This window comes from Crinia signifera, chromosome 19 (genome assembly GCF_055691185.1).
Source record: "Crinia signifera chromosome 19, ASM5569118v1, whole genome shotgun sequence".
In the NCBI taxonomy this organism is placed as follows: Eukaryota; Metazoa; Chordata; class Amphibia; order Anura; family Myobatrachidae; genus Crinia; species Crinia signifera.
Genome location: NC_139226.1, coordinates 29044908 through 29058928, shown reverse-complemented (window position 1 = coordinate 29058928; position 14021 = coordinate 29044908). Strand labels below are relative to the sequence as shown.

At 46.4% G+C, this 14021-nt stretch overlaps 1 protein-coding gene across 3 annotated transcripts in view; it reads left to right on the top strand.

Annotated features, from left to right (window-relative positions):
• LOC146041765 (circularly permutated Ras protein 1-like) overlaps positions 1-10439 on the top strand; it is a 94530-nt gene extending 84091 nt beyond the window's left edge. For all 3 annotated transcript variants that reach the window (XM_083161667.1, XM_083161666.1, XM_083161668.1), the window contains 7 exons: positions 1577-1683; positions 2825-2937; positions 4411-4522; positions 6112-6252; positions 6448-6541; positions 7164-7220; positions 9853-10439. In XM_083161667.1, coding sequence (XP_083017793.1) covers positions 1577-1683; positions 2825-2937; positions 4411-4522; positions 6112-6252; positions 6448-6541; positions 7164-7220; positions 9853-9948 — 720 coding nt within the window. In that variant the 3' untranslated portion in view covers positions 9949-10439. The remainder of the gene's footprint in view (positions 1-1576; positions 1684-2824; positions 2938-4410; positions 4523-6111; positions 6253-6447; positions 6542-7163; positions 7221-9852) is intronic.
• Positions 10440-14021: the final 3582 nt, after the last annotated feature.

Below are 14021 nucleotides of genomic sequence, written 5' to 3'. Positions count from 1 at the left end.
GTACAGTATGAAGTGCTGAATAAATGTATATTACAAGTGACATCACAAATTTGCAGGATTTATTTGTTGCACTTTTCAGACAATAACTATTCTCTGGGTATAACACATAGGGGCATATTGATACCCTGCATGCTAAGCCCATGTTAAAGTCTGTGTAAAAATGCACCCTCTGGGATTCAAAGCACATGTAACCCGCACGCTGAATGCAAAATCTATGGGTTACAATGTTTTACCCAGGGTTTAGCACATAGGTAAAATGCTTAGAAGCACAGTTATCATTTAATATATTCGGCTGTGTTTTCGTGGGCTAGCCGCAAATATTAAGTATCACCTGAATGTATCATGAGGTACCGCAGCAGGAATCTCCGATCCCTGCTGCGATCCCTCTTGCCGGCCGCATCCCCCATAGGTTACTATGGGGGATGTGAAGGTGCCTGATGTATCAACATCTGGTAGCATCGCGTCGGGACCCTGGCCTATGCCGTTTCGGCAGTGCGGTCAGTGTGGTCAGCAGGATGTCAGCACTGAAAACCCTTGGCACCAGTTAAAGTGAGGGGGAACCGGGTGGAACTGAGTTCCACCACCTCTAATGGTAGGGGAAAAAGAGTATGTATGCGTGGTGCGCAACCAACAGCAGCTGACACGGGGTTGTCAGACCTCAAATATGTTTGGAAAGACAAAAGAGGGAAGTGTCAGCGCTGGCTATGCCAATAAATGGATCAGACGGTTCTCAAAAAAATAAAACACAAATAAAATACAATATATAACAATAATATAGATTGTGAATCAATAGACTGTAGGTCCAATTTATATTATTTTAAAAGTATATATCACCGGGATATTATAGGCTTGGTGGTAGGTCGTATATGCTGACAATGAATAATTATATTACCATCCTGAGTGGTCTGGTGGATAATTGAGTGTGTCCAGACAGGTGACGTATTGGTCCTAGGTTGCCCTATGTTTTCAAGGGCTCAGGGTTCCCACTTGTATAGTCCTCCTCTTGTTTTTGCTGGAAGAAATTAGGGATCATGCGGTTATCCCAAAAGAAATTGATCCAGATGTATGTCGAGGGACGTCTGTGGGTAGGTTGGACAGGTCACCGTATCAGCAGGGATGGTGTCAGCATGCCAGTTTAGTAAAGCTCAACGCGTTTCCCCGGAAAGTTGTGCATCCGGCTTCCTCAGGAGCAAGTGTCCAGAAGCAAAACGTTGGAATCCAAATATTGTACACAAATACATCAAGGCTGTCTGAAAGTGCAGCAGACATTTAAGAATAATAATGCATAATGATTGATGAGAAATATTTTCAACCATCATTCAGTACTAATAAAGCAAAAACCCAATTACAATTCACTGCAATATAGTCTATGTGCAGAATGTCTGTCGTACATAAGCACCAGTTACCTAATGCCATTATCACAGTTCTTCAGACTTTGACTATTAACGGCTTAATATTTTGTAGCAAATCAAGCTGTGCACCTTCCGTGTCTCCATATTCCGCACTCTCTATGGTCCTGATGTGAATAAGGAATTGCTTTATACAGTAAGTTATTCTCTCTTGGTTTCTCTTCCAGGTTAACATTGTACATCCTTTAAAATTGGCCAATGAGTTCCAGTCTATCCTAGAGGAAGAAATTAATGCAACTGATGTGAAACTGAAGGTTTATCTACCTCACTCCATGTAAGCGATGAATCTTTACATATGTACAAAACAATTGGGGTGAATGTGGACCCCATAGTGGTACCTAATTTCTGTCAATAAAATATGTTTCAATTTATAAAATACTAATGTAATCACATAACAAATATGTTTTAAGGTATGAGGTTATAGTCTGGTTTCTTTAGTTGTTGTTTGTTCTTTCCTCAGTATTGCTTGAATATAGATTATTGGTGTCTCAAAGGCATTTTAACAGTTAAAAGGCCAGTGAGTATTTTTTTTTTCTGTGGGCCATCTCCTCCTACCTGACTATACGCAATGCTATATTTCAGATGGTGTCTTCTGCAAAATGGTTTATGTGCCAAAAATAGCAGAACAATGACACAGTGGCTGAATCTTTGCAATCTTTTTGTGCTGGTTCCATATTTCATAACTAATAACATGGTCCTGCCAGCAGTTGCTAACCTGATATGAGTCTATCCTGAGTTCAGCTTGTGCAGTGTAAGGCACCTCTTGACTCAAGTACCCGCTTGCACAGCAAATTCTGCACCCATTATAGACACGCCACTTTTGTTACAGAGATAAGCCACTGTTGGTGCACTGAGACAAGGGCATAGAGTCAGCATGTCAACATTCAAAATGCCAACATTCATAAAGTTGACAACAGAATGTTGATAGTTATTATGTTAGCATGGTTGAAATTATGAAATATGACTGTTGACATAATAAAAAGTTAACATTAGCATAAGGTTATGGCCATGTGAACATGTTCAGTGTGTTGACATGTTCCATAGGGACATTATCACCATGCCGACAATCTCTCTGTATAGTGAGATATCTCTGTGTTGTGTGCATGGAATACAGCTAATATGGCTATTCCATTATCACCATGCCGACAATCTCTCTGTATAGTGAGATATCTCTGTGTTGTGTGCATGGAATACAGCTAATATGGCTATTCCATTATCACCATGCCGACAATCTCTCTGTATAGTGAGATATCTCTGTGTTGTGTGCATGGAATACAGCTAATATGGCTATTCCATTATCACCATGCCGACAATCTCTCTGTATAGTGAGATATCTCTGTGTTGTGTGCATGGAATACAGCTTATATGGCTATTCCTTCTTTACTACTGCTTCTCTGGGCTTTTATCTGCTGTAGGCACTTCTTGTACGAGGGGCACAATGAACCTGTTTTGGAAAGGACATTTGGGAGCACAACTCTTGACACCATTCTATCCACAGAATTTGATGTCCACTCAGACAAGATTAAAGGTTCGTTAATTCAACAACTTCTGCTTGATGAGACTTTAGAGGAAATAAGAAACATGTTATAAACACTCTCATTTCATAAATATGTTGGGTTCTGCTTCATCCACTACCCCCCATTCCCTTCCTCCATTCATAGCCCTGTCCTAACCAACACAATCACACAAATAGGCACCATGCCACTGTGAACATTCCAAAGATCTGATTGGTTCCAATTCAAGTCTCACCAAGTAGTGAGTGTCCGGGTGATAAATATGCAATCATTTACTATATAGACATGCTGGTGACACATGGATTCCTTTACTAACATTGCAAATCTGTAATTGCCCATTGCAAGTGTCATTTGTTTTGTTTTAGTGCCAGTTATACAATGACAGCAATTAAGGGAATGGTGGGTATAACTAACAGTATCTTGTGCCACCCATGGGATGGTAGCAGTCACCATGTATTCCAATTGCACTGATGTTCTATGTAATAATGCTCAGCAGTGTAAGATAGATTGTGGGTCTTGGCCAGTGGGGGGCACTATCTGCATTTGTTACTCTGAGATTCTGTGCAGTGCATGCATTACCCCGAGTGTGCCCACAAAAGCCCTTTTGTGTACAGATCATAAAGGAAGAGCACAGGGATGAGCGATCCAGGAGGGTAACTGAAGGGGGCGCAAAAAAGGCCAATTTGTGGGCATGTAATGGGAGTGTCACCGCAGAACTGCTCCCACAGAGCCCTGGGGGAGACACTGGGCCTACCATAGGTGGGTGCTGGATGCGATGCTACACCAATAGTGGACTGTATGGTTCTCCGATGGTGGCCTGGCCCTGGAGGTTTCTGGGAAACTGGAAACCCTCCATGCGTTTGCCTATGTTCTATGCACATGGGTGCAGAAGTGTGCATCTCAGGACCTGCAAAGTGCCCACCTCTGATTCTGCAGTCAGGAAGACGATGGCCGGCACTGGCAGTTTCCCTGACCCTCGTACCAGTGGCGGAACTTGTCGCTCGTGAGCCCAGGTGCAAAAATTATCATCTGGGCCCCTCTCCTCCATCCCAACCCAAGTTCATAATATGCAACATGGCAGTGGGTGACAGGGAGAGGCAGGGTGTGCCAAGGTGACAGGAAGAGAGTGACAGTGGTAGCAATGGGCCCTTAGTCATCTGGGGCCCCGGTGCACTGCACCTGCTGCACCAATGGTATTTCCGCCTCTGCCTCATCGGTCCCTTATATCCAATACCTGTGTTTAGTCTTCTTGTTATTATTTTAGCATCAGTCGTACTTCTAGATTCCAGGATCTAGAAAGGAATGTACTTTTTAATCTTTTTAGCATTTAAAAAGGGATCACATTCCCGTACATACCTCATATTATTGGAGTATATAATACTATAAGTGCTTTTACTTCTCGTATACTACTCTAAATAACCTGGAACATAGTATATCATTGTATATTTTCCTTTAAAAAAAATCCCTTATTGCTTTCCTTGCATCAGAAGTCCTCCGGTTCTCCCAGCTCCCGGTACAAGTGCATTTATCTTTCACACTCCCGGATGGAAGAGGAAGATATCGGGTAATCAGCCAGAAGAGACCAGTGACTAATGATAGGTAAGAGGAATCATCGGAGGCTTTCTGTCTGCTTTAAATGTACCATTTAATAAACCCCTCCCCTCTGATACTTTTTCATGGCATCTCTGCTGTCGATGACATCATCGGTGGCACGTGGCAAACTCTCTGGTTGCTAACCATCGATGGGTCAATAGGCATTACTAGCTGAGATCCATTCTGGTAACTTTCGGCAGTCGGGATCAGCAGCAAGGGGCTTTGTTGCGCTGGCCACGCTGTCTGACACCGGCCAGTCGGGATAATGACTGTCGGGATCCCGACTGTCGGTGAAACATACCACACCCTCCCAGCTATGGATACAGCCAAGCCGCAGGGAAGATGATGTGCAGGGGTACTGGCTGCATGTCATAGTAACATAGTAACATAGTAATTAAAGCTGAAATATAATTGTTTTTTAAAACTTTACTTATCTGTAATTAAAGTTGCGATGAGATGATGATAATAATACTACTAATCAGTGGTGGAACTTGCGAGCGATGAGCGCATGCACATTATATTGGGGCAGTAGTATAATTTGTGCCCCCCTCCTCAACCCCATCCCAGGCTTACAATATGCAATACAGCAGTGAGTGACAGCGAGAGGCAGATGGTGACAGGCAGAGGCAGAGTGTGACAGGGATAAACATTGGGTGACAGTGAGAGGCAGATGCAGACAAAGTGTGACAGGGAGAGGGAGGGGGAGGCAGAGTATGACAGGGGTAACCAGTGGGTGACAGGGAGAGGCAGGGGGAGGTGGAGTGTGACAGGAATAAACAGTGGGTGATGGGGAGGCAGAGGGTGACAGGGATAAACCGTGGATGACAGGGGGAGGCAGGGGAGGTGGAGTGTGACAGAAATAAACAGTGGGTGATGGGGAGGCAGAGTGTGACAGGGATAAACAGTGGATGACAGGGAGAGGAAGGGGGGCAGGGTGTGACAGGGATAAACAGTGGGTGGCAGGGGGAGGCAGAGAGTGACAGGGATGAACAGTGGGTGGCACTGGGAAGTGGAGTGTGACAGGGATAAACAGTGAGAGGCAGAGTGTGACAGAGATAAAAAGTGGGTGACAGGGAGAGGCAGGGGAGGTGGAGTGTGACAGAAATAAACAGTGGGTGATGGGGAGGCAGAGTGTGACAGGGATAAACAGTGGATGACAGGGAGAGGAAGGGGGGCAGAGTGTGACAGGGATAAACAGTGGGTGGCAGGGGGAGGCAGAGAGTGACCGGGATGAACAGTGGGTGGCACTGGGAAGTGGAGTGTGACAGGGATAAATAGTGGGTGACAGGGAGAGGCAGAGTGTGACAGGAGAAAGAGTGGGTGACAGGAAGAGGGTGACAGTGGGCCCCTTAGTCCTCAGGGCTCTTGTGGTGCATAACTTCTCTAATGTCTGTGGAAAATAATTGGTTAGAAAAGGACAGAAGTAGGAAGCCTCAGAAGGGATTCAGTGTAACATGCACGTGCCTAGTTATTATTAGCATGTATGGTAACAACAGCCTTGGTTATGTGGATGCCAATACTTTGCCAAGTTTCTATACATGTAATTGATTTCTGCTTTCTCGTTGCTCCGATTCTCTGTCTTCCTCCTGCACTAGTACTGCTGCCCTGGAGTCCATTAACCTGAGTGTCCTACAGAACCACAGTGTTCAGTTCAGTGCCCGTCTCGCTATGGAAGGACGTGTGAACGAAGCCAGGAAAGTGGCTCTAGAGCTGAAAGAGCTGGTAGACCAAGTGATGTAAGTAATCATAATAACTACTGACATTTTTAAAAATGTGACCAGTAACAGGAAATACTAGATGTTAATACATCCGTGTGACACATCAGTTACTGATAACCACATGTCTATAGACTACGGTGTATAAGAGTCGTTTCTCCTGGCCTCTGGCGAGTCCTGCTCCGCTCATGCCATATCATGCTTGTTCTATCTCAGGAGACATGAGAAGTATGATGACCGAGGATCTGTCTATGAGGACTGGGAGTGCACGATGGCTCCTGTCTATGAGGACTTGCAGGTGTATGAGCAGGTTTGTACAATAATTACAACATAATACTGACTATGGCCCTGATTCGGATTTATTCAGTCCCCCAGGTGTTGGCACAGGTGCATGTGCATATTGTTATACGTGCATGTGCAGGCCTACTGTGCGGGAAGCTACGCCGACATGCACAGTCGGCGTGGCGCTTACACAGAGGGGTGGGGGGGGTGGATCAGTGTCTGAGGCAGGACAAGAGAATGCTTAGCATTTCATGAACGTCCCCTTACAAATGCTGGGCATTCCCATGTAAATAAGGATGTGACACGGTGTGCCAGGGACGTGCGGCTGATGTCACATTCCCTCGCATGGTTGCGGGGGGGATACGGAGGTGGGGGGGCATGTATTCGCCGGGGCGGGCTCTCTGGGGGCTTTGCAGCTTTCCGAGCCAACCAGAATGAGGGCCTATGTGTACAGGTGAGATGCAGTTAAAAGATCCCTAATTAATAAATAATAAAGGAGTTTAATTAAATTAGTAACAGACATAGGTCTTGAGAGATATTAATTGTATGTTTTATTACCCATTTACGGTACTAATATGTATTGTTTTTATGTTATGATATATTTTGTCTTTTCATTATATTTTTAAAGCTAGTATGTTATTTATTTTCAGAGAGAATCATCCAAGGGGAATGGAGAGGACAGTCACATAGACACGCCTGTGGTAAAAGTAAGATCAGCCTTATAACGTATCGTATAGCCACTACGTATGTGATACCAGCCTATCACCATGGCGCGTTACATCCTGATTCTATACCTGCACATGCAGCCACTACGCATGTGATACCAGCCTATCACTATGCCGTGCTACATCCTGATTCTATACCTGCACATGCAGCCACTACGCATGTGATACCAGCCTATAACTATGCCGCACTACATCCTGATTCTATACCTGCACATGCAGCCACTACGCATGTGATACCAACCTATAACTATGCCGCGCTACATCCTGATTCTATACCTGCACATGCAGTCACTACGCATGTGATACCAACCTATAACTATGCCGCGCTACATCCTGATTCTATACCTGCACATGCAGCCACTACGCATGTGATACCAGCCTATCACTATGCCGCACTACATCCTGATTCTATACCTGGACATGCAGTCAGCCACTGACAGGGCTGTACCATGGCCTAGGGCCAGGCCGCTGCTACCATAGTGTATTAGATAACAGTACCGATCAGATTAGTATAATCCCCAGAGGCGGGTCATGTGTAAATATATCTCCAGATTTATCAAATGCAGAAAGGAGAGAGTTCTAGTCATCACATGTTAGTAGACTTGTATGTATGCAGCCTAGACGTTAGCACAATTGGTGAAGAGAAAGTGGTAAGCACACTTTGGGGGTGATTCAACACATTTTGGAAACGGGTGGTTCTGCCCGTTTTGATGGTGGGGGGTCTGCACATGTGCAAGTGTGTATTTGCGTGTGTGTAGACCCCGGCAATGAATGGTTACAGTGGGTTACAGACTCGCCGAGCCGTTCATTGCGGGGTGGGAGGGGCAGGGGCGGATGGCAGTGGCAACGGGGCTCCTCCACGGGAACAGGACATCAACGCCTGCCCCCTCTTTGGCAAACACTGAAGGAAATAAGTCAGTTGAGACCACGAACGACCGCTGCTTAACGAGCTGTGTTGAATCACCCCCTTTTTCCACTTTCCCCATTTCTCTCTCCCTTTCTTACCCTCTTCTGCCTATTTCTCTGATTCCCCCGTACCTTTTCTTCCCATATCTCTATTTTTCTCTACCTAACCCTCTGCCTCCCATCTCTCTGACCCTCTCTTGCTTTCTCTTCCTCCCATAGCTCTCCCTTTCTCACCCTCTTCCTCCCATATCTCTTTCTCCCTATCTATCTGCCCCTCTCTTCCTCTCATATCTCTCTTTCTCTACCTCACCCTCTGCTTCCCATCTCTCTGACCCTCTCTTCCTCTGATATCTATTTTGGGTACTTATGTAGTATCTGGGCTGCCGATTTTTTGATTGTATGCCTTAAGTTAAGGCATACAATCAGATGCGATGCGATGCGATATCGCATCGCATCGCATCGCATCGCATCCGATATCGGATGCGATGACCCGATTTTTCCATAGGAATCAATGTTAAAATGATTCCTATGGAAAAATGGGTCCTTTTCATACCCCTACTATCCAAGTGGGCATGGAGTTGGATATAAACCTGTGGCGAGCGTAGCGAGCCACCGAGCCCGAAGCGTGGCGAGCGAAGCGAGCCCCGCGAGGGGACGGTATTCGTCCCCTCGCGGGGCTCGCTTCGCTCGCCACGCTTCGGGCTCGGTGGCTCGCTACGCTCGCCACAGGTTTATATCCAACTCCATGCCCACTTGGATAGTAGGGGTATGAAAAGGACCCATTTTTCCCATTGAATTCCATGTTAAAATGGACTCAGTCCATTTTAACATTGATTCCTATGGAAAAATCGGGTCATCGCATCGCATCGCATCGCATCGAATCGCATGGTCGCATGCGATGCGATGCGATCTCCCGATCCGACCCGATTTAGAAATCGGCAGCCCAGATACTACATAAGTACCCTATTTTGTACTATCTCTACCTCACCCTCCCATCTATCTAACCCTCTTTTCCACTCATCTCTCTCCCTCTTGCCCCTATCTCAGTCTCATGACCTTTTACCCCGGTGTTGGGAGAGAATGTGTCAGACAGGCAGCCAGTGAGAGCTGTGGTGGGAGGGGCAAGTGTTCTCCCTCGCTCTTACTTGGCAGTTGCTAGACTGATGCCTTAGTAGGTCATATATAGATCCCCCCCCCATAGGTCACATATAGTACATATTCTATCCTTTATATATAATAGATGTTGTTGACTATCTAGGGTGGCCAATCCCGGGATCGAAATTGGCGGGATCCCGGGATTTGGCCCTTAAAACGCTGGGATTTCGGGATTAGACTGCGCATGACGTCCTGTCAGGATAGCCACCTGCCCCAGGCAGGCAGCTGCCCGCTTGCGTTCGCATGGGGACACCCAGCATTTTCCTGGGTGTACCCAGCAGTTTCGTGAGTACGCCCATGTGAACGCCCCCTGTCTGCCTCGATCCGCCCCCCCCCCCCCCCCCCCGTGCTATGAAAGTCGCCAAAGGCATCCTTATAGCAGCCCTGCTCATGCACATATGCGAATGTGAGCATGCTCAGAACGCAAATACTGGTCCCCAGTGCAAATACGCCGAGACCGAACAGATTAGAACGAGGGCCTAGATGCGATGTCTCAACAAATACAACATCATGTTGCCGATGGTCAGACCTTGTTTTTGTTTTTTTATTCCAGACGTTTTCAGATGAAATGGCGAAAATGATTTTTCACATGAAGCGTGCTAAGAACAAAGTGCTGCATAGGCTAAAACATCAGGCCGCTGAGCAATAACCAGGAGCCGGTCAGAGGCAGCTGCTAAGGAGGACATTGTGGATAGCCTTCCCTTGGAGTGGTGGAAACATTTCTAGCATTGCAGTGCTGTGTACAATAGCCGGCCAATCACCTTCAATGACATGTGCAAACTCCTCCCACTTAGCTTCCATTGTACCACTGCATAACTTTATTAGGATGTAATTCACCTTCTTACCAACACATGAAGCATGTGACCAGGTGACTATTTCTGGCCTTGAGTAACCTGACGTAGCCAGAAGCCATTGTTCTGAATACCATGGTGGCAGTCCTGCCATTGTGAGGGTCAATTTCCGTAAGGAACGTCATTATGGTACAGTGTAATAGTCCCCTTTATAACACAGAACCAAGCAATAAGCTTCTCTCATGTCAGTGTGTTCCATGGGTGGTGTATATTCATTTTATGTACTGTATATAAAAGTCATTTAAAGCACCACAGACAGAGGATTGAATTGTAAGCTAAAAAAAATGTAAATGCAATAAACTTTTTCAAGAAATTATAAATGTCTTACATGACTCCTAAACTACACACACACACACACACACACACACACACATATATGGCCCCCTCCTCCGCCCCAACTCGAGTTCACAATACTGTATGTAGCATGGCAATGGGTGACAGGCACCCATTGTCTAGAAAGAAAGGCCCTTGATAGTGCAGACAAGGGCGTAACTACCATAGGTGCAAGGGGTGCAGCTGCTATGGGGCCCGGTGCTGAAGGGGGCCCATCTTTGCTGTCTAACTAATATGTTTTACATACATTTATCACCATCAGTTGCTAAATAGGGGGGCCCTTACAAACTTTTGCTATTGCGCCTACACATATCTAGGTACGCCTCTGAGTGCAGAAATGGTTATTGTTAAAAATAGCCAATCATCATCTTTCAACAGCCGCATAAAATCCAGCTGTGGGCTAGAACTACACGATATATAACAAAAATGACGTAGGGACGTGGCTTGCTTGGTGTGATTGTTTGACTAGTTGCTTACTGCTTCTGGGTCACGGTGTGAAGGTGTCCCGACGGGCAGCGGTAGTTTGGGGCCAGTGTCACTTTGTGAGGTGCCATGGCCTCCTGCAGACTGATGATACACTTGTAATTGGCAGGTCACTTATGTTGTATATCATGTGGGCAGGGCATAAAGTGGTCATGCAGAAGGGGGGGGGGGGGGGACTCCTTTCTCTATGCCACCTATTTACCAGTGGCGTGCGGTGGGGTGAGGTACAGCCGTTACTGTCATACTAACTTATATGCTGGAGTTTTGAGTTTATAAAGTATGTAAAAAATACCAAGAATATATAAAAAAAAAATCTTATTTTTAATCATTTTTATAGTCAAAACTCTGGAGTAAAAAGTCTATGGCAGGTGAGGCAGTGCCACACCTGGCTACCATTTCTGCACATCTCTTATCAAAACTCAGCGATTCTCCAGCAGTATATACTGCTGCACATGTGTATAATGCTGGCATGTACCCCATATAGTGCAAATAATAATAATAATAATAGTGCAGAAACATTTTTTCTTAAAAGTAGCAGCCGCACAAAAATTTGAATTGTACCTGGTTTTCCACCGCTGTGGGCAAGAACCACATGCAGGGGTTAAAGTGAGGGGGAACAGGGTGACACTGAGTTCCACCACCTCTAATGGTGAGGTGGAACATTATATCCTCCACATTGGCCCTGCACAGTCATTCTCACAGAAAAGCATACTAGTTTGCAGGGGGGTGCCAAAAACCCTACCACTGGCCCTGTCTAATGGGGGTAGGGGAGAGGGGTAAGTAGCAGGGACGTGCGGTGAGGTAAATGGCTGAGGGGTCCCTGGTACTTGCCCAAAGCGGTGGATAATCAGGTACAAGCTGAATTTTTGTGCGGCTGCTACTTTTTCTGCACTATTATTATTATTAACAGTTTCTTATATAGCGCACACATAGGGGGTTATTCTGGTTGTTTCGCAAGGCTGTGAATTCGCAGCCTTGCAAATCCACCAAACCCCACCCGTGGAATGAATGCCCCCCCTCGCTGCGTGGGTTCGCCCACCCAGGCTGCGAATGGATGTTTAGCATAAACATCCATTCGTATGCCTGCGGGTAACCTCCCACTGGGTGTTCTCATATGGTAATGAGGCAGCCCGGTGCCCCCCCCCCCCATCCTTCTCCGCCCCCCACACGCCGTCATGGGTGCGTACACCCGGTGAACCGAAAGTTTGCCGTGGGTGCACGCACCATACGTCTGTACATGCGCAGAAACCCGCCTGTGCATGCGCAGACTGCAACATCGGTCCTGCGCACGAATGCACGCAGGACCGAACAAACTTGAATAACCCCCATATTCTGCAGCAGTTTACAGAGGAGATTTGAACATTCACCTCAGTCCCTGCCCCAGGGGAAAAGATATTCCCTTCAACTATGATGTGTCCAATCTGATTTTTCTTATAGATTACTATTTGCACCCGAAGAATTTCATACAGCAGGGAGCAGTGGTCCTAGAAATAATGTGGGGTCCTCGTGCAAATATACTCAAAGTATACTTGGAGTATATAGCTGGACCCATATATATATATATCCATTGGTTTAATTTGTCTGGAACTACTATGCACCTGTAATTAGAGATGAAAGCGTTCGGATCCTAGAGATCTGAACACCCCCGAACTTACCTGTTCCGAAGCGTTCACAAGCTATTTGCGTCCATCCCACCGATAATACGAACCAAAAACGAGGCTGAAATGTCATCATCCTGTGTTGGATTCTCGCAAGACCGGATCTCTATATAAGTCCCGGCTTCCAGCGTCATCTTCGTTCGGTATGTGAAAGTCGGAGAGCGCGGATGTGTCCATGCTGTCTACAGAGAGGGGAGGGGGACAAACTACACATGGGCATGCTATGGTGACTGCAGGTGGGGGACAAACTAAAGGGGGAGCTAACAGGCTGCCTAACTTTATGGGGGCTTGTGAAAACGAAAGGTCCTTCTACTAAGGGGGAACTACTGAGCGGCAGGGTACAACTACTAAGGGGGAACTGCTGTAATGGACTCACTAGGGGCGGGATGTATTAACATATGCGGCTAGCATTGCAGTGTGGTGACGGAGGCCCCCGCAATACCTGTAATGTGGTGTGTGGGGGGTCTCCATCACCTCCCTGGGTGGCGGGCGCCTCCTCCTCCCCTCACGCCGGAACAGCTTAGAAAGCTGTCCCCGGTGCCTCCTCCTCCCGGGTCCAGGAGGACCTGCAGGAAGGTAAGCCAAGGGGAGGGGGGCCGGCGGAGGATGCGGTTTTGGGCGGCTATAGAAGCCCATAGGCTTCTATAGGGTATCACCACTCAAAGGTGGCGATACCCTGCCCTGCAATGACGCGGCAGCTGGGTATTCATACATGTGTAATGTAAAATTGAAATGCGGTAAACCCCCCGAAATGGACGGAACTGTCCTGTTCAGTGTCCCGTATCCAGCTGTGCTGCCCAGTGTCTCGTATCAATCCAGGGAAGCAGCCCCCTATTTTTTTATTAAAATAAAAAAAAAATTATTTTTTACCTGCAAGGGGTGTTAGGTGTCCCATATCAATCCATCTGTGCTTCTTATTGTCCCGTATCAGTCCAGGGGAGCTACCACACATTTTCTAATTAAAATAAAGTTAAGTTTTTAAAACTGTAAGGGCTGTTGAGTGTGCCATATCATACCAGGGGTGTTGTATCAGTCCAGGGGTCAGTCCAGTGTGCTGAATAATTCTTGGGGTGAGCCTAGTGTGTCATATAATTTCTGGGGTGTGCCAAGTGTGTAATATAATTTTTGGGGTGCTGATAAATCAACCATAGAAGTTCCGAGGGAGCTGCCCTTTTTGTAATTAGGCAAGGCATACAATGGTATGCGATGTTATGCGATGGCAGCCGATGTTATACAATTTTAAATTGTATACCATCGCATTGTATGCCATATACAATGGTATACAATTTAAAATTGTATAAGCACCCTAATGGGTGTTTTCAATGTTAAAAGCACCCCCGTGCCACCCCCACTATCAACGCCAACCTGAAGCATAGCAAGCACAGCGAGCCCGCGTG